Source organism: Rattus rattus, chromosome 3 (assembly GCF_011064425.1).
Source record: "Rattus rattus isolate New Zealand chromosome 3, Rrattus_CSIRO_v1, whole genome shotgun sequence".
Lineage (NCBI taxonomy): Eukaryota > Metazoa > Chordata > Mammalia > Rodentia > Muridae > Rattus > Rattus rattus.
Window position 1 is genome coordinate 168183957 of NC_046156.1, and position 21378 is coordinate 168205334.

At 44.8% G+C, this 21378-nt stretch overlaps 1 protein-coding gene across 2 annotated transcripts in view; it reads right to left on the minus strand.

Annotated features, from left to right (window-relative positions):
- Nucleotides 1-21378, minus strand: part of Drosha (drosha ribonuclease III) — a 108772-nt gene that overhangs the window by 29096 nt on the left and 58298 nt on the right. For both annotated transcript variants that reach the window (XM_032898758.1, XM_032898756.1), the window contains exons 17-22: nucleotides 20709-20816; nucleotides 15337-15444; nucleotides 14759-14897; nucleotides 14187-14247; nucleotides 4178-4237; nucleotides 2743-2842 (exon numbers count right to left, since the gene is read on the minus strand). In XM_032898758.1, coding sequence (XP_032754649.1) covers nucleotides 2743-2842; nucleotides 4178-4237; nucleotides 14187-14247; nucleotides 14759-14897; nucleotides 15337-15444; nucleotides 20709-20816 — 576 coding nt within the window. The remainder of the gene's footprint in view (nucleotides 1-2742; nucleotides 2843-4177; nucleotides 4238-14186; nucleotides 14248-14758; nucleotides 14898-15336; nucleotides 15445-20708; nucleotides 20817-21378) is intronic.

Genomic DNA, 21378 nt, shown 5'->3' on the forward strand with positions numbered 1-21378 from the left:
CACGGGAAGAGAGCAGTGGCGAAAAGAACAGACCTTATGCGGGTTTATCAGGTGCTTGGTCTAACACTCACTAGAGAGCCACATGGTTCAGTCCTGACCAAACACCACAGTCAGACGTGGGGATTTGACCACACCTGACTTTTCAAATCCAAGAGCAAACCAAGTATGAGACTTCACTAAACAAGATTCTGCTAGAGGAACATGGGTGCTTGGATTCACTTGGAGGATGCAAGCCTAACCCAAGGGTGTAGCCAATAGACAGAATAACGGCATGGATGGTGTCTGGTACCACACAGAACAGGTGAAGCTTGGCTCCTTTACCTTGATTTCCACATCTACTCATTTCATATCCTAATATACAGTTAGATCTAAGACCTAAACAAATAAATACTTCCTTATAAAATTCCTGAGACTGTGTCATAAAAGGGGAAAGATACAAAATTATAGACATGTATTAAATCTGTTTCCATTTCCATAAAATTAAAATTTAAAGTACTTCCTAAACAAACATCTGAAACATAATATGGAATATGGTGCAAGCTAATGTCCAAGCCAACAGCTGCGGTCTCGTCAGTCTTTGGATTAAAGACACTCAGACTCCATCCATACTGGAACCACTGCTAAGAAGCTAGAGTATAAAACATATTCAAATCAGTTTTGACTACCACAAATGTAACAGCACAAAGTTCTTTAAAAAACAAAAAACACTTGATCCCAAAGTGCCAGAGTTTATACTAGACTGTGTAAACGTCATCTGTTTCACAGTCTCACTGGGAAAATACAATTGCTTGCTATCTCTGGAGTCCTGCTTGAGACTGCAAACGGCATTTTTATGTTGTGAACAATTATTCTGTCATGCTGTGGCGTTCCAACTTCTCGCACAGCCCACTCTCTTAGCCTTGACTTTCTATACAGTCTGCAGCAGAACTCTAAAGGAGCATGGGCCCTGGTGTGACACCCCTAAGATGCACAGCAGTTGTCAGTCTTTCTCCAACTCCTGCTCCCTATAGCAGTAGCTACAGGGCTACCGCTCTAGATGGGACCACCACTACCTTCTGCTGGAGACAAATGCTACAGGGAAATCAAAGGAAAGAAGAATCTGGCTGATGACACCATGTTCTCAGCACTTGGATTCCCAATCAGAGAACTATGTTAGGGTGGGTTTAGGGAGACCCTGGCCAGCCAGTCATTCCTCAGGGTTCTGTTCTGGAGAGGACCCACTGTGCTATGTAATGACCTGCTTCCCGGATACACCTGGTAAATATCCTCTCCACTGTCGTCCAGTGTCTGAAAGATAGTTGAACAATTTCACCATGGCCCAAACTGGAAAGAGAGTGAGGATGGAGAGGCTGAAAGCTCTTGGTTACTATGTACTTCCAACCAGGACTATGGACTACCAGGAAGCACGTGACAGCAGCTGAACACCAAAGGGCTTTTCTACAGCACGTGGACTCCACACACGCAAGGCTGCTAAAAGCAAGTGAGCTCTTCCTGCTGCTTGTGGTTTGTCATTAGGCATTCTCAACAACTTTCTCCAATGCCACCAAAGGAGGACTGCAGCCCACCACTGTAACTGTGATAATGGACTACACAAAGTAAGACAAGGCTTTAATGACAACACAAAAACCACAGGCTGAAATTTGCTACATTTTTAATATTGTTAATATCCTTACAAGATCCAATCAACAAGCCAGTCACAAAACTAGTCTTTTCTAAACTATATCAAAATGAAAGGAGAGAAGAAAGTACTTAAGGCAGAAGCAAGGGAAAGCTCTTGTAGTAGACACTATCATCTAGGACTTAAAAGCCTTCATTCTTTCTGATGTTGCACAAACACAAAAGCCTATAAAATGTGAGAATTTATTGTAAGAACAATGATAAACAACACTAAAAATAACTAGCTGCTACAAACTCATTTACATCTTTGTGTGATTTCCATGAACAAAGATCGTGAAACCCACTCTAAATAGACTCATGAAAACTTCATTTCATTTCATTCTCAAAGCCAGCGTGTATGTGGAAGCTAGTGTGGACCCCACTTTATACATGAGCGGTCTGAGGCTTAGGGAGAGAATGATGCCCTATTGCCACCCAGTATGTAAAAGGGGATGCACAAAACCCTAAGGGGTCAGCCAAAATGACTATGATCCTCTCTGGTATGAGTTACTACTGTAAGACATCACATAAAAACGGCACGGCCAATCAGACTAGGGGTATAACATCCTAGCATGAGTGTGTTCTGTTAGCCACTCAGCTAAGTCAAGGAGGCACGCATACAGCCTAAAGCTTAAAGCCTAAATCTAAATTAATGGGATTTGTGATTTGGAGATTCTCAAAGGTCTAAAAAGTATCCCGTATGGATGTGAACTGTCTGAAATATTCTGTTCTGAACTATAATTCTGCCTGTTAACATAAATTAATACACAAATGTATCACGAAAGTATTTCATTTCGTTTGCATGGCTCCCATGTTCCTTTCCCCCAAATGCTTAGCTGTTCACGTACATCTGTCAGTTTCTTACTCCTCTGTTTTCAAGTTACCTCACAGCTGAGTTTATTAGCTGCTGGTGAAATTCACAAAGGCAACAGACCAAAACAAAGAAACAAACAAGTCCACCGTGGTCTGGTCCATAAAGCCTGACTCCCTGGCATACTCTCAAGGAGGATTCACTCTGCTGAAGAATGTTGTGGGCAACAGAAGACAATGCCAGACTCTGCAATTGCTTCCGACGTCCAACAGTACCTTTGCGAGCATGGCGAGGTGCTGATTCTGAACGATGGCTGTCCGATAGGTTGCCAAGCCTCCTTCCTCCAAGCTAGGAAACAAATAGTACAGGTGGACACTGCCAGAAGAAAGAACAGAAAAGAGCATAAATATTCGTCACAAACTGTCGCAGGCAGCAATGCGACACAGACACAGAGGTGACACCGTATCTGCAACAGATACTAGTCGATTACACTGAACTAACGTAAAGAGTAAATTATTTACGAGCACACAAAACCCTAATAGCAACATTTACTCATATGTCCATAGCTATTTGTGTTAAAAGATGTCTTTGGGGACAGACACAGTAACAGACATCTGCTATCCCAGCATTCTAGAGACAGAGACAAGAGAATCATCATAAATATAAAGCCAGCCTGGTGTATATGGAGAGTTCCACGCCAGGCAGGATTAGATAATAAGACCATAGCTCAAAAAGTAAAAGCAAATAAAGAGAGTCTCTGAAATCGGATGATACAATCTGTCACACTTTTGTGACTAATGAGAGCAAACATCTTAAAGTCCAAACTTGGGCCTATAAACAGATGCCTTTTGCTGGGTAGGATTCCGGGAGGCCCCTGGGGACAATCTGGGGAAGCCCTGAGTAGCGATGTGGTGGTCAAGTGTCCAGAATACAGCAGCCAGGAATAGAGCAGTGAGTGAAGGAACTCCAGGGCAAAGTGTGGCCAGGGTAGGCGGCCACACAGAACACATCTGGATCACAGCTGCAGCTGCCTCTCCTACAGCACTCTACTTCATCAAGCCTGTTGTCCACCAGAACAGCCAATCTTGCAGTAGTAGGAGACAGCCCCTTTACGTTCTTCTTAGGAAAACAAATGACCGTAAGATAATAAAAATAGTTCAAGATAGCTCCAAGGGAAGCACGCTCACCTCCCTTAGGAAAAGACTGTGACAGTCTGTACCACCAATAAAAAATCTTAGAAAACACACACACACACACACACACACACACACACACACACACACACACACACACTCCTAGTCATTAAAGCTACTTGGAAGCTTTACTTCCCTCAAGATTAGAAAAGACAGAACAGGATCAAAGGCAAATCCTGGAAGATGAAATGACATTTTAAAATATCATCCTTTCCCTTTCAAATGGAATGTAAGCTCTGAAGCATCCAGCCCAGGACCAGCTGATCTCCTGTGGCTGTGAACAACTTTAACACGTGCTTGACAGGACAGACACGCCAGGCTTTCATCTTGTAATCTCACTCATTACAGCAGCAGCAAGAGCAGTTGTCAGGGCCAGAGCCACAGACATGTGGCTTTTAAGCTTTCAGAGGAGAAATGCACGGCGCTCCAATGCCTTGCTTAGAATTGCTGGCTAATTACAAAGGAGGTAGCGTTTATCGAATGCAATCACTGGGGGCTATGAGGAAGACATACTTACCTGGTCAGAAACTCAACAACAGCATCTCCCAGGAACTCCAACCTTTCGTTGTGATTAATCCTACAATGAAAATGTAAAAGGCCACTGAAAATAGTACATTTAGGGCTAGGGAAATGGCTCAACAGGTAAAGATGTCCCCAGGAAGCCTGATCATCTGAGTATGAGTCTCAGGGTCTACATGGTAGAAGATGACTCCAGTCCATGGATCTCATGTTATGTGCCATAACAAAGACAGATGGACAGACAGATGGACAGAGATGGATGGGAGGACAGATGGACAGATGGACGGACAGATGGGGACACACACACACCCCAGAGGCAAATGCAATTTTTAAAAGCTTTTATTTAAAAAACAAAACAAGAACAACAAGAGAATCCCAGCACATTTACTTTCCTTCCCTACTCTTGATAAAGGGAAACACGGGTTAGTTCACTGAGTAACCCAACACCTTACAGGCCCGTCTCTCGTACTCAAGAGCAACGACCCGCCTATCTTAGCCTGAAGTCACCCAAATCCCACACGGTAGGGAAGTGTGGCGGTCGGAAGACTGGCCGCACAGGCTAGTGTATTCGCCTACTATTTGGAAGTACCAGGGAGCACTATTTGGGAGGACTTTAATAATTGGGGGAGGGGGTGGCCTTGTGAGAGGAACTGTGTCACTGGGGTTTGAGGTTTCAAAGTCCACGCCAGGCAGTGTCTCTCTCTGCCTACAGGTCAGATGCAGCTCTTCAGCTACTGTTCCAGCACCTGCCCGCCTGCTGCCATGCTCCCCATCACGATGATACTGGACTAACTCTGTAGCTGTAAGCCAGCCATTTAAACGCTTTCTTTCCTAAGAGTTGCCTTGGTCATGGTATCTCTTCACAGCAACAGAGAAGTGACTAAGAAAGAAGGGGAGAATGGGATTCAGGCCTTCATAATATATGGTTCCACCTTTCAAGCTTAAGGCTTTCTTTCCCTAGGAACAAGACTGAAAAGCTTCCAGAGAAGTCAGCTATCACAGTGACTATGGTGAGTATCTCCACACTGATCAGGAGAACCAGAGAAAGGAGAGTGCACTCTAGTAGAGCTGCCCAGACAGCGTCTCCTCTCCTCACCTGCAGACTCAGTAGTGTCCAGTCCTCTAAAGCAAGCCTAATGGATCTGCTATCTCAGCAGCCCCGGATGTCCTCTCCCACCAGCGGGACACCTCCTGTTCCAAACCACTAGACAGTCTCTCAAAGGGGCATGGCTCAGAACAGTCAGTCCCTGCTCTCTTTAAGCCAGCCCTTCTCCCTCCCCAGAACCTTCCACTCTGCCTCTGTACACTCAGGTACAGTTCAGGAAAACTGATGAAATTCTGCTGAGGATGCCACGCCCCTCATGAACATGAGCGTTCCCCTCCCCAGCACACAGATCGCACTTTGCTTAGATGATGAAGGAACAGCTATGAAGAAGTCACCCTGAAAACCCATCCCAGGTGATGGCTTATAATTATGTGAGAAGGATATTCAGTTGGGGTTGTAGCTCAGTGGTTGAGCCCGTGCCCGGGACATCAGGCCCGAGGTTCAATAATCCTCAGTATTGTTCCCTCAAAAGAAAATAATATTCAGGAAAGGAATTAGTAGTCAATAACGGGGAATTAAAATGGAGTGGAGAAAAGTAAAGATATGTGTCAATTTATGCCTAGGCTGAGAAATTCTTGATCTCACTGATTACCTAAAATGTACATGTATGTATTATACACACAAACCTAGTGTCTAGCCCTTTAAGACGGGCCTAATGTATGTGGCCCCTCAGTGCCCTGTGCTATCCTCTCCCACCCGTGTGACAGCCTCCTGTTCTGACCCTGTGTGCATATACAGCGCAGTAGGCCCGATGAACTAATTTCTCTCTCAGTCAAACGTACACTACCTTAAAGGATGCTTGGGGGTTTGTTGTTGGATTTTACTACTCCATTAGCCAAGGGTGACTTAGGAGGATTACATGTTCTTTTTTAATTGAGCCAAGCACGGTGGTGCGTGTCTGTAATCCCACACTCAAGAGACTGAGGCGGAAAGATCCTGAGTTAAAGGCCAACCTGGACTACTTAGTTTAGGGCAGCACTGGCTATAAAACAAGACCAAACCAAACCAAAAACGTCTGCTAACTACCCTTACTGAAAGTATCAAGGAACAGACATTATTTAAACATAGAATGAGATAACCTTATAGTCCTCTCGGGTGTGTGTGTGTGTGTGTGTGTGTGTGTGTGTGTGTGTGTGTGTGTGTGTGTGTGTTTTAAGTTACTCAGCTGTTGTTCTAAGAAGAAATAGAATTGCCAGGTGTAAACGCTCACACCCATAATCCTAGCACTCGGGGTCTTAAGTTTAAGACCATCCTGAGTTATAGAATACCTTGTCTCTCGGTCTACTTACCCTCTCACACACACACACACTCTCTCTCTCTCCCTCCCTCCCTCCCCTCCCTCCCCCCCCACACACACACACACACACACACACACACACACACACACACACACACACACACACACACACTTTAAAAGGAATGGTAAATTTTCTAAAAGAAAATAAGTTACACTATGCTATTCTGAGCCATTAAAATAAAAAGCCATTTTCTTTGATAGAGATTTTTTTTCCCTTAGCAATTCAAAGTATTATATAGCAAATCTGTTTAATGTGAAGCATAAGGCCCTGTTAGAAGTCTGGAGGCAGATATGAGAGCCAAGCTGTATCTGAACTGGAGGCTTTATTAGAGGATAACGAGACATCCAGTCAAAGAACAGGAGCTACTCTAAGTCACATGAGTTTAAATGAAGCCTCACTGTCATAAGTTTTACCTTAATTTCTTTTATGAACTTTCATAGAGACAGAGACTATTTTTAGTCTAGTCTAGTATTTTAATTACCAGAAATTGGACCATTCAGTTTGTTAAAATTCAAGATCACAGTACTAGAACAATTTGTTCAATAGTGAATTTACTATTCATTAAAAAAAAAAAATTACCCATATCTGGCTTTGATTTTTTAAATTTTTACATCATGACTAAACTCTGGCAATAAGTCATAAAATGCAAAGTGGGGAGTGAATTTCACTGTAGGTACTATTATGCTGGTCAGCTCCTGACCCAACAGTTCATCTACAAAATGGACCCCGAGTGCGGCAGGTGGTTTAAATGAGAACAGCCCCATAGGCTCAAAGACTTGAACACTTGGTCCTCAGCCCATGGAATTATTTGGGAAGGATTAGGAGGCCTGGCCTTACTGGAGGACATGTCACTGAGGGTGGGCTTTGAGGTTTCACATACCATTCTTAGTGAGTTCCCTCTGCTACTACTCCGGCACCATGTCCCCTGGCTGCCATGCTCCCACCAAGATGGTCATGGACTTCCCTTCTAGGATGGCGAGCATCATATCGAACATTTTCTTGTACAAGTTGCCTTGGTCACGGTGTTCTGTCACAGCAGTATAACAAGCAACTAAGGCTCAGAGAAAGCCACTGGTGCCCACGGCAGCAGCAAACCTCTTGCCCCTTTCACTGTTTCTGCTTTAAGCAAAAGCAAGACGTCTGCTGGGTAGTAAACGCCATTTTGAGAACTGAATTAACGAAGGCATTATAAGACCGAGATTATTTGTCACATTTATACCTCAAGTTTTGTCTAAGAAATTTCAGTGTACCTTATAAAATACATATTCTCTCTACGCCAGCAAACAGGCTAAGATGGCATTTATTCTACGCAAAGGCAGCTTGGCACAGGCCAAATCCAAGGGTGAACACACATTTTTCCGTACAGTCTCAAGCAGTAACTGGTAGGGTAGACCTATGGACCTTGAAGGTTGGGGAAATGCCTACCCACCTGAAGAACTTCTCTCATGTTCCTGAATTTGAGGGAAGGAGAGAAGAGGACACAGCCTCATCAGATCCCAGGCCCACTGGACTAGCATGGTCATGTGGGCAATGCTGGGGAGAGTAATAGAGAGAGACACTACCTTTGGCTTCCACATTCACACACAGAGGCATGTGCGTCTGTACACACAACTACATACATACCACATACACATTTGTTTTAATAATTACTGAAGTGTCTTCTCTGTGAAAGGAACTGGCTACAAGATGAAAGGAGAAGAAAAAGAGCAGGAACACAGACTTCGAAACCCTCACTGTCTAATAGAGAAAATTAGTTCTGCGGTGTGATCAGAAGAACAAGACATGTATGGCAGAGTCAACAGCAGCAGGACTTCAGAAGGCCATCTGGGCACTCCGGAAGCAAATGTAAAATGTCGACCGGCATGTGAGGAAGAAAGACTGCCTGACAACTCGGAAAGCGTGTGGCTCTCCACGTGAGGAAGACATGCCTGTCAACAGTGCAGGGCCAGGTCACGGGAGCTGCGGCTGGCAGGGGGCCAGCTCAGCCTTGGCTCAACTGGTGGAAGCTTTGGAGCAGGCGACAGCTAAGATGGGAAACTGAGGCTCGGGGGTAGTGAGATGTCTAAGTAAACAGCAGCTCCAGGGCACACAGACAGAATGTGGCTGGCCACTCCTCATGGTACTGCAGGGTGAGCACAGGGGCTAAGGGCACCAGAAGCAGTCTGTGAGGAACTCAGGGGACCAACATGCTGGCTTGGGTGCCTCCCTTCTTCTCCCCTTGATACTGATCAAGAAACATTCTTAGAAACATTCTCTCCCTAACCTCTTGCTTGAGATCTTCCCAATTCTTAAGAGTCTTGGGAAGTGTGCTTCAAAGATAGGCAAAGGCTTCCAAGAAGCAGAGACGAGCACCCCATTTCTAACAGTAACTAAGAAACAAACAAAGGAGAAGACAAATAGTTTAAAGTCAACTCAATTATTCAAGTGCACAGAACAAAACTGACCTATAATCCCGAACTACTGCCTGAGCTATCCCGAGCCCCTTGGCAGTGGTTTGCACGATTCGCTTTTGATCTTCTCTAAAGCACCTATCAGAGCCTCTCCTATATAATTCAGTTTTCTAGCATTCTCATCCTACCCTAGGCAATCATGCCTCTCCTGAGGACTGGGGGTTTTGTGGTACTTGGCTTTGGATCCCCTAAAATACCTGCATACTGCCTCAGACTAAAAGGCTCTGGATAAATGTCTGCCGAATTAAATTTGCACGAAACATCTTAAGACTGGCTTCTGTGGCCGCACAGCTCAGAGGCACTGGCAGCAGACACGCAGCAGACCCTGCAGCAAGGCCAGGGGCTCTTTCAGATCAGACACTTGAGGTCAACTCTCCATCCACAAAGTCCACAAATCCACGGCCAAAGTCAGAGAGTAGGAGAAGCTATTAGCTCTGTCTGTGGTAGCATGGTGGCATTCTGCCCGCTTCCTCCAGGCAGCTGCTGCACTCAGCCAGCCAACTGCTTTTGCTGCCTCTGTCTGAGAGCTTACCTGCTGCCTACTCTGAAGCTTCAAAACAGCAAACTTAGAAATGACATAATTCAGAGATTGCAATCTTTTGCCTTGATTAAAATTCTTGCTCTACCTACCCCGCCTCTCCTTCTCTATCCTTCTCCCCTCCCCTCTCGATCACATTCCCACACATTCAAACTCTTACTCCTACACTCTCTCTAGAAATGGAATCCAGAGTGTTATAAATACTAGGCATGCACTACCAGACAGCCTTTTACAGGAAGAGAAATAGGAAGAGGAAGAGGAAGAAGAGAAAGAGGAAGAGGAGAAGGGGGAACGAGTTTGAGGAGGAGGAATGGGGAGGAGGAAGAGAAGTCCTCCTGCAGTCTGATCAATGAGCACCATCAAAAGACGTACTTTACATACAGACAACAGTGGTGGGTGTGAAGTGCTTGGTTAGGGAACCGTGCAGGGTTCCTTGTTTTAAGAACTGGTCACCAGGAGCTAGAGAGATGGCGTAGCGGCTAACAGCACTAGATGTTCTTTTAGAGGTCCTGGGTTCAATTCTGGCACCCACATGCTGGCTTACAATAGTCTGTAACTCTAATTTCAGGACACGTGACACTCTTCTGGCCTCTACAAGGACCAGCCACGCACATGGTGCACAGACATGCACACTTTCAGGAAAAACACCCATACACATAAAATAAAAATTACAGGCAAACAAAACCATAACTGGTCATCTCAGGCCATTGGGATGGCTCAGCAAGTAAGGGACTGGCTGTCAAGCTTGCACTGGATCCCTGGATCCCCAGAGTGAAAGGCAAGAACCCATTCCCTGCTAGTTGTCCTCTAATGTCTCCATGTAACACACTATGTGTACCCTATTCTCCTAAATGAAAATGCAATAAAAATATAAAACACTGGTCATCTGGAGTCTAAGACATAACAAGATAAAACAAAACCAGGCTATTCTATCTCCCAGGGTGACTAGTTACTTTGTAAGTGGCTCTTTTATAATCTCAGACTCTGAAAGAATGCCACAGTTAGACATTTAAAACATTTCAAACTAGAATTTTAAAGCTCTGTACTGCTTTCTTTGTACTTCCTGTCTGTTTGTTTGTTTGTTTGTTTGTTTGTTTGTTAAGACAGGGCTTTTTGTCCTAACCCTGTCTGTCCTGGAACTCACTCTATAGACCAGGCTGGCCTTGAACTCACAGATCAGCCTGCCTCTGCCTCCCAAGGGCTGGGATTAAAGACATATGCCACCACTGTCCAGTTTCCTTTGTACCTCTGAATTGAAGAGTAAAAACACGGTTGGAGCTAAGACAACCCCAAAAGAAAGAAATCTGAGTCAAGCCAACTGAAAAGAACTGGCACACAGCCAAGCATCTCTGAATTATAAATCCAATGCCAAGACGCCCAAGCTCAACAGACCAAGTCAGCTTGAACTGTCAGCCTGACAGAGCCCAGCCTCCACCTAAGAAAGTCTCAGCTGAGGGACTGCCCGGACCAGATCAACTGGGGACCTTGTCTATGAAGGGACGTCTTGATTGTTAACTGATGTAAGCGGGCCCCGCCCACTTACAGATGGGCAGATGGTTGAGTCGTGTAAGAAAACTGGCTAAACATGAATCAGTGTGTGAGAGAGCCAACAAGCACTGTTCTTCCATGACTTCTACTTCAAGTTCCTGCTAGAATCCCCCACTTCCTTCAATAATGGACTGTAACTTGTAAGCCGAAACTAATCCTGTCCGCCCCTGAATTGCTTTTGGTCAGACTGTCTTTATTTTTTTATTATAACTTTAATCTCAGCATCAGAGGTAAATATAGAACACAAAACTTTTCAAACAACCATTTCAATGCTCTTTAGAATTTTCTGGATTTTGGAACATTTAGACTTTTGGATTAGAGCTGCTCAAAGTGGTAAAGTCAGTGCAGTACTCCACATGTTTAATAAAGTCAAACTCTGAAATGTTTTCAACATGTCTGGTCCCAAGCATTTCAGAGAGAGCAACACCAAGCTGTATGAAGTAAGACAGAAAGGGAAGCTGTGGAGGGAGGCAGCCTCTGAAGCAACTGCCTCAGCTCTTGTCTCCCTACTTGACCTGAACCTGGACAGAGGGAGTGACAGCCAATGCCAGTAAACACTGCCACCTCTCATTTTAAAAAGGAGCGTCCCTCAAGCAATGTCCTCAAATAGCTTTTAAAACACAGTCTGCTCTGCTTCACACACCGTAACTCTCCCTGACCACCTAGACATGCAGTTCTACTTATTCCGTTTCCGGGGTACACACCACACACCTGGCAAGAAGCAACCCTAGAGAAGGGTTCCTGTGGCTTACAGTTTAAGAACAGACAGATACAGTACATCCCTGTGTAGAAGGCATGCCATCAGGTGTAGTAGCCTGTCCTAGTGTCTCCACTGGGAAGTACTAACGGACAAGAAGGCCTATTAGTGTCCCATTTGCTCCAGTAAAGTGCTACTTCTTAAAGGTTCCACAGTTTTCCAAACAGTGCCACCAGCTGGGGACCAACTATTCAAACACACAAACCTAGGGAGGGACATTTCACACTGCAGTCGAAACATGATGTAGATCTCATACAGATCCAGCTCACTTCCTTCCCAGAAAGGGTTCAAAGCCAAACAAAAATGAAGATGCTAATAAAGATACCGTGGTGGTTTGAATATGCTTGGCATGATTTGGCACTATTTAAGGCACTATTTGGAGGTGTGGCCTCGTTGGAGTAGGTGTGGCCTTGTTCGAGGAAGTGTGTCACTGTGGACATGGGCTTTAAGTCCCTCTTCCTAGCTGCCTGCAAGTCAGTCTTCTCCCAGCTACCATCAAAACAAGAGTGGAACTCTCAGCTCCGCCAGCCCCATGCTTAGCTTCTATGCTCCCGCCTTGATGATAATGGACTGAATCTCTGAACCTGTAAGCCAGCCCCAATTAAATTTTGTTCAGTCACCCAATGATCAATATTGTCACAATAAAGCAAATAAAAATACCACAGGAAAGAAAAACTATCAGCCAGTATCTCAAAACTTCCTCCAAAGCTATCAGTCAAGACAGTGTGGTATAGGCAGAGGGCAGACCCCCATCCACAGAGGAAGTGAGTCCTAAAACAAGTGCTCATATCCTTAACGGGGCATCAGGAGACTCCTCAACAAATGCTGTTGAAACATCTCGATACCATAAAAGAATACAGTGGGTGGTCTCTACATCACTCACACCATGTCCAAATAACTCAGGACAGATTTTAAAAACCTACACAATTTATGGAAAACTGTAAAAACCACAATAGAAACAAAAGTGTGTGCCCACGAACAGACAGACAGACAGACACACACTCTCTCTCTCTCTCTCTCTCTCTCTCTCTCTCTCTCTCTCTCGCTATGTGTACATGCACTATACTTCTACTACTCACACACACCAAAATTTTACACTCAGGAATGGTTTTCTTGGCATACCCCCAAAATCACAATCAATAGAATGAAGGATAAATGAATGAGAATTCATTATGATCTGTTTGTCCCAAGGGACATCAGGAGAATAAAAGGCAATCTTCAGAACAAGGAAAGATTCCATAAATCATTTAAGAGACTCATCTAGAATGTAAAATAGCTGTATCATTAACAAGAAAACTAAAAATGTGAGAGATATGAACTAAAATTTTCCCAAACAACCAGTGAGTACATTTATCAATACTAAACACCAGGACACATCAGGGAAGTAAAGAAAAACTACATCTGACTAGGATGGCCAAGGGCTAAAGAAGCAGATGTGTCAGTACAGACAATTACATCAAAGCCCAGGGACGAGGCTGGGGCCATGGCTCAGTGGAAACATAGACTGCCATGAAAACACAAGGACCTGAACTCAAAAACCCAGCATCCACGTGGGACGTCGGGCACAGCTGTGTACGCCTACACCTCCAGTATGACAGTCACAGGCGGATCCTGGAGCTTGGTGTCAGTCAGCCCAGCACAAGGACATGTTTTAGGTTCGGCTACAGAGCCCATCTTAATACAATAGAGGAAGTGCACACGAGGATGGTGTGCACACACACTATGTGTACATGCGCTATATTATACTCTAACACACACACCGAAATTTTTAATTAAAATGGTTTTTAAGGGACATAGGAACTGCTGTTGTGAATTTTAAAAAAAGTTCCTTAAAAGATCAAACAGTCGCCGCATGACCTCCAACCCCATTCTTGGATAAGTATCAAGAAAAGGCAAAGCATAAGTCCACAAGCCCAGCAACTACTGAGAAAATCAACAAAACGTGTTACATCTCACACCATGACATTATTTAGCAGGAGAAGAAATAGGAGTATTTGTTACAGACAAATCTTATGCCGAGAGAAGTGAACACAGAGGACACCGAGCGCACCCAGAGCTGTTCACAGACTGTTCAGAAAGGTGTTAGTGGAGAGCTGACGGTGGCTTAGGGCTGGGGAGGCTGAGAGTTACCGGGACCCCTCGTGGGCATAGGGTATTGGTTTACATATAATGAAAATGCCCTGAAATTAGACACCTATAGTTCAAGAATTTCATGAATATACTCTCCAAACCATTTGAAGTCTACACTTGAAGTGAGTAAACTACAAAATATGTACAGTCCTTCTCAGAAATCTGCTTTTTAAAAATTTACCTTGAAGGAGTTGGATCATCTTGGCCGAGGCGTGACATGATATTTATTAGGGTGTTAATTCCTATTAAAAAACCACAAACATACAAATAAAATAATTTAAGAACTAGTTTAGAACATCGTGATATCTAGAAAGGAATTCTTCTCACTTTTAAAACTTTAACATCTGCATTCCAGTCTCTAAAATATGTGCTGAGAGAAAGAAAATGTTCTAAAATATGCATCTGTGCCCAAAATGAACGTTACCCAGGACGCATGAGGTACATGAGCAAGGGGCTTACGGAACTCCAGGGAACCAGTTCCAAGGATGGCGGTGGATCTTAGGAAGCAGCACAAAGGGCTGGAGAGATGGCTCAGAGGTTAAGAGCACTGACTGTTCTTCCGAAGGTCCTGAGTTCAATTCCCAGCAACCACATGGTGGCTCACAACCATCTGTAATGAGATCTGATGCCCTCTTCTGGTGTGTCTGAACAGCTACAGTGTACTCACGTAAATATAATAAATACATCTTTAAAAAATAAAAAAAGGAAGCAGCACAGAGCAGACAGTAGTGTCTTACAGTCACCCAAACCAACCTTTTTTCCGCATGTGCATGTGATGAACTTTTCTGTCTCCATATTTGGGCTGTCGAATGCCACAGTTAGACAGAGAATTCCTGGCATGATCAGGATTCATTCCAAAATTTAAATGATGACTCGGATGAGTCATGGCCAGCTACAGTTTTAATGAAACAAGTTCAGTTTAAAACTCAGCAGAGGCACCGCCTCCTAACGCTCCCAACAAAACACTTGAGACAAACATTCCAGCTCCTCCTTCAGAATCGAATCTGCAGGCCTGGCTGCAAGATCTTTCTAAACAACCCCACAACCCCACCTTTCAGGGAGGATTACAACCCTGGACTGTAGGAAGAAGAGCCAGAAACAAGGGAATGCTGAAAAGGCTCTGACCCTTGACAGACAGACTGTAGCATCAGTCTACAGCCTCAAATAAGTATAAAGGGCCCGAGAGCAGCCAAGGCAAGGGGAGAGAGAGCAGGGAGGGTCGGTGGTCTCTGCAAAGAGAACCCACTACACCATTTATACTCTGCAGGGTGGGCTCTCCCGGCCTCACTGTGCAAGCTCAGTGGATCTCTGGAACAGCGCTTCTTTCTTACCTGGAGCAGACAACGGTCCTGAAAAGTGTACCCTATCAACTTGTCCAAGTGCATTAAGCACTGATGGTATCGGATGTGATGGGTCAGAACAGGCAGCATCATCGCGTGCTGGGGGGAAAAATTCCACATGTTTAACTCTATAAAAATTCATAAAAACACTGTTTACTCTATGACAAGTAAGAACTATTTTCTCACCCTAAACTCCATCTCATAAAGTCCTGAAGCAGTTTATTGGCTATGTGGCAGTCTGCAGAACCGTCTGTCTGGACCCAGAGTACCTGGATCTTATTCTACCGCTCACTCACTGCTTGACTTGGGGCTATTTTATTTTGCCTTTTCCTCACCTCTAAAATGAGGATATAGCAGTTGGGGATTTAGCTCAGTGGTAGAGCGCTTGCCCAGGCAAGCACAAGGCCCTAGGTTCGGTCCCCAGCTCCGAAAAAAAAAAAAAAAAAAAAAAAAAAAAGAGATATAAAACGAGGATATAACTGTAACTAAGCTCAGCTCAGGGACAGTTAAATGAATAAAATGTAAGGGAAAAGAAACACTTGTTTTCCTCCCTTTTTGCATGGTGTGTGCGCTCGAATGTGCATGTGTGTAAGTGCACTCAATGTATGTCCATATATGAAGGCCCAAGGCCAATGTAACTCTCTCTTCATTGTCCTACAGGTTTCTCACTGAACCTCTGTTTACTGTTTTGGCTGGACCACCTGGCCAATAAATCCCAAGGATCCGCTGGCCTCCCATCCATCTCCTGGAGTTGCAGAAATATGTTTCCCCACTCAGCTTTCACATGGGTGCTGTGGACCTTAGCTCAGGTCCACCCATTTGTAGACTATTTTATCCACTAAGACATCTCTCCAGCTTGCATTTATTTACTTACTTCTCTTTTAAATCCAAGGCTTTGCTATATACTTAAGGCTAACCTGGAATTTGCTATGGAGAAGTATGGCCTTGAATTCACACCCTCCTGCCTCAAGCCTCTAAGTGCTGGGATCATGGCACCTCCCAAGGAATAGCTCTGGGTCTATGAATATTCAGCACAACAGCCTCAAATAAGCCATTCTGTGCATCCTTGTCTCTAATTCCATAGGAATAAACTAAAATGCTTTAGGGTCAAGATATTTTGAGCCTCAAATAAATAACTTTCTCCATAAAAAAATGGCTATATATGCAAAATTTGAATCTAATTTTAATGTTGACATAAACCAAGCCTTATGATTATCCTTCAAGACTACCTCAGTCACAGGGTGGGTGTACTGAGCTACACGGGGTCTAACAGCTCCTGATCAGGCATTCGGTCAGAGCCCTCAGAAAGCCAGTACAGGCAGCTAAGGACTTGGAACTTAAATTGCATTTCATCTGGCTAAAGATCCTTATTGGGAGATGACTTCATGGAAGGCGTATCTTTCCCTTCTCTTTAATAATGTTTGTCTGGATCACAAGAGAATGAAGGAATCATTCTTATTCATCAGAAGCTGGAGGGTGGGCACAGCTCACAGGATGATTGACACACGCTTTTCATTTTGGTCTCTGAAGTATTTTAAGCTGGTATTATTAAAAAGAGACGTGAGAATGGGCCTACCTGAAGCTACAGAAATCAGTCTTAACTTAAAAAGAAACACTAGTTCTGCCAAATAGGATCTAACCAACAGAAAGCCTTCTCGCCAGGGTGATTCAGTGAGTATCCACTGAGCGCCTACAAGTGCAGGCCTCCCTGTGTCTGTGGAAGATGGAAAAAGGATGAATACAAAGTTTTTGCATCAAAGGCTTCCAAGAGACACACCATTGTGGTATACATCGGCAGCACTTGGTCAATTTTTTTCTAAATACAATATTTTAAAAATATGACAAGTTTGTTCACAAAGCATGCAGCCAATAGAATACCATTTCCAGCCACTTAAACATCATGAAGCTCAAGAGAGCTGGCATGAACAGCTCAGTGTTAAAGTACAATTATGAAGCATCTTATATGCGTGACGAGTACACATATTTATTTAAAAGGAAGATAGACAGACAGAGGTACAGTTTTCAAGTTTTAGCTGACCCACAAAAGCCAAGCTCCTGATACTCCCCACACCTAGACAAGGAGCTAATGGCAGTCACTGGATGAGGCTGAAGAAAGTCATCTTTTCCTAGACAGGGGGTGAGGGTGGGGTGGCGTGGGGGACTCGTTAAGCCTCTGGTAGTTGCCTACTGCTCTAGTAGATGACCCTACACACACACACACACACACACACACACACACACACACACACACACACACACACTAACTGGACTTAGTTCACTAGTAAAAAAGAGAAAGGGGAAAAAATGATGTAAAGTTGGGAAGAAGATAGAAAAGAGACTGGGGGTGGGGCTTGAGGAATGGAGTCAGGGATTGATATGACCATGACACGTTGAATACATGTGTAAAAGTTTCAAAAAATTAAAATATACAAGTAAAAAAAAAAGGACTACCAGAACCAAAGGTCCCTGAACGAGAGCCATGTGAAGACAAAGAGCTGTGTGGTGTCAGGCTCTGTGGGACAGTAACTAGGTGTGACCATGAGGAGAACCAGGGCAGCCTACGCACACTTGGCGCCCTAGGTGAAGAGAAGGGACAACCCACTGTCAGGAGAGAGCATGCCTGTGCAGAGCTGCTTCTGGAGGAAGCACTGTCATAGGAGGCACGGGGACTGAGCAACACAGAGCCAGAAGGAGAGGCCTGGTGTCCACAGGCAGGGAGCAGCACGGCAAGGAGAGGCCTGGTGTCCACAGGCAGGGAGCACGGCAGGGAGAGGCCTGGTGTCCACAGGCAGGGAGCACGGCAGGGAGAGGCCTGGTGTCCACAGGCAGGGAGCACGGCAGGGAGAGGCCTGGTGTCCACAGGCAGGGAGCACGGCAGGGAGAGGCCTGGTGTCCACAGGCAGGGAGCACGGCAGGCAGAGGCCTGGTGTCCACAGGCAGGAGCACGGCAGGAGAGGCCTGGTGTCCACAGGCAGGAGCACGGCAGGCAGAGCCCAGCAGAACCACACCATCCGTCCTGGCTTCCACTGCCTTCCAGGATGGACAGGGAGGTATTTCACTGACCTTGCTTAACTTAACCAAGTTACAAACCTTACAGAGCTACAGAGAACAATCATAATTAAGTCTCATCTAAAGTTGCCAATAGAAAGGTGTAATAATAAAAAAAGAAAATAAGGAAGTGAGAGCTGTAAATGACAATGACAACTGAGTTTTATAGTAATGAAAATCATGAGGAGAAAAGAAGCTGTAAAAAGATGAAGCTCTGAAGGGCACAGACAAACTGACTCAGCGGGCAGACATGAGGGTGTGCGACGAAGAGCTTACAGCCAAGCTGGGAGCAGAGGCGCAACCATGATCCCAGCACTCAGTCAGCTGAAGTAGGAAATTCCGAGAAGCCCTCCCAGAACATAAATAAAAGTAATCGGGAATGAACGAGACAGAGGGCGCCGTGTCAGTGAGACGCGGGAAGAGGGAAGGCTGTAAGATCAAGCAGACAGGGCTCAACGCTATAAAACAACACTGTGCTCAGGAAACCAACTAAGGGTGAGAAACTGACCAAACAGGATATGCTTCCCTCACCCATCGCCCATCACCCTTCAGCCATGTTGTATCCTGCACACACACGGGCTCTCCAAAAGTTTTGTTGGAAAATAGACTTTAAATCAGCCAGAAATGTAAATTAAAAAAAGACAACCCACTGGCCCTGGAGCTAGGGAGAGCTCACTGGTGAAGAGCACTGGCACTTCCTGCAGAGGAGTGAGCTTAGTTCCCAGCACTCACACGCGGGCTCAAGACCATCTGAACCTCCACTTCCAGGGAATCTGACATATTTTTCTGACTGACAAGAGTGCCACACATGCATGTAGTACACACGAATACACTCGAACAGAGCACTCCTACACATAAAATAGAATAATGTTTTTTAAAAAGCCACTCAAACTGAAGGTCTCAGAGATCCTCTCTCCAGTTCTCAGGGCATCAGAATGTCAGCTCTCACCCCATGGTGCTGGAGGTAAGACCTAAGGTCTCCTGAACGCTATGCAAGCATTCGACCACCACACTGCAACGCCCAAACCCAAAGGTTAATGATTCTTAAACCCTCGACTACGCCTTGTCACTGAGACAGTGGCTGCTCACCAGTCTGTTCATCATCCAAGACAGCATCTTACAACACTCTGCTCAGTTCTGGAGAAACACGACCCACCAGAAAAATTACGTGATGACTTCAAATAGTCCGAGGGAGGACCGCAGCAGTAAAATAACGTGTTTTAAAGAACTGACAGTAAGACACTGTCATGCTGTGCACTGCATGGAATCCCAGAGAGGAAGCTGGTCAACTGGCAAAATACCATGGCAGCTGACTGCCCCCAACTATCTCTAACTGTTTAATATCACTCCATTAACAGCAAGATTACTAATGCAAGATTACTTTGGACTACTACTCAGAACATTGACTTTTTTTAAACAATATTTTCAATAATTTATATGAAGACCACTGTTCAGTTAAATGGCAACGTGAATTTTTTAATTCATTACAATGAAATGAATACCTACCCGTGCGTAACCTCACCTTTTAAAACTGTGTGCTACCATTAAATAGACACGTGGCAGCTTGGGAGTACTTCTGTAAAAGGCGGAATGGAGAGAACTGTCCTACTGACCCAGTCTGTGTTCAGTTCCTTCCCTTCTCATCTACTTGAACCAATACCAACCGTGACAAAGGGTCAAGTAAAAAGCCACTGTGGGGCAACCTCGAATCTGGCGTACATTTAACCGCAACACAGATAACAATGCTTACAAATGAGGCGCTGACGAAAGCAGAACTATTTCTCCCTTGCTTACCCAAGGGAAAAGTACTGTCATTGCCACACAGGAATGCACGCTGTGTTGGGCTGGAGAGATGGCTCAGCCGTTAAAGGCTAGGCTCACAACCAAATATATAAGGAATGCACGCTGTGCTCACTGACGCCGTCAGTTCTCTGCAGCACGTTCAGGTCAGAGGTACAGAAACCTCCTATTCTGGTGACTATGTGTATGGCTGCTGGACTCTCACACAAGCATCTACGCAGGCGCTGAGATGGGGAGACATCTGAAAGCAGGCTGCCTCCACCCAAAGAGACCGACTTCAATATTCCTTACGCTCCTCCCTACTGCTCCTCCACACACATGTACACACACACCCCCCAGAGCATCAACACAGAAAATAAAGACAAAGACTAAACAGCTAAAAAGAAACCTGTGTTTGGTGTTTGATTTCGCATCAGAGCATAATCCACAGAAACTTCCCAATTAGAGAAAAGCTCGTTGCCAGGGCCTGTGAGGAAGAGATATATGGGCACGACTGTTCAGAGCAGCGTCATCACCTGACAGACATCAGAACGAATGCCAGTTTTCCAGAATCCTTGGCTACTCAGCTCCACGGTGACTTCTCGCCGCATTGTGTTCTTCTGCCGTATCTTCTGGAGTGCTTCCTGGAGAAGAGCTCATCGTAAGTAACGACATCAGCGAAGCAATTCTAAGCCAAGCATCAAGCACGAGAAGATAAGAGTCCCTCTATATTTCCTTACATTCGGGCACTAAACCTCTTATGCAAAAGGACAATATTTAACCTGAGGTGAGGGCCGAGGTATAAGACCCTCTAGGTACAAAGCAATCCTTCCTATTAACCACAGGAGAAAAATTGCAGACTAAATCTTACTAACCCAGCAAGTCTGAACAAAATATGCTTTTACAAACGAAAGGCAATATATGGCTTGGGTTCTGAAATCACCAGGTAAGAAGTGTACTTATACCCAGCCTTACAGTAAGCATTTCCATTTAAGAAAGACACTCAATCAAGCTGATACCGACATGATTCTACAAGCTGCCTAATTTGTAAAGCCCTCACAGTCTTGCTGCAGGGGTACATGTTGGAAGTGGGGTGGGGAGGAGCCAAGAAGGGTCCAATGGTGTGCACCAACAACTCACAAGGTTTTACAAGATGACTGCCAATTAGAGTGCAGCCTGAACTATAAAATGGCATTCCCCTGGAAG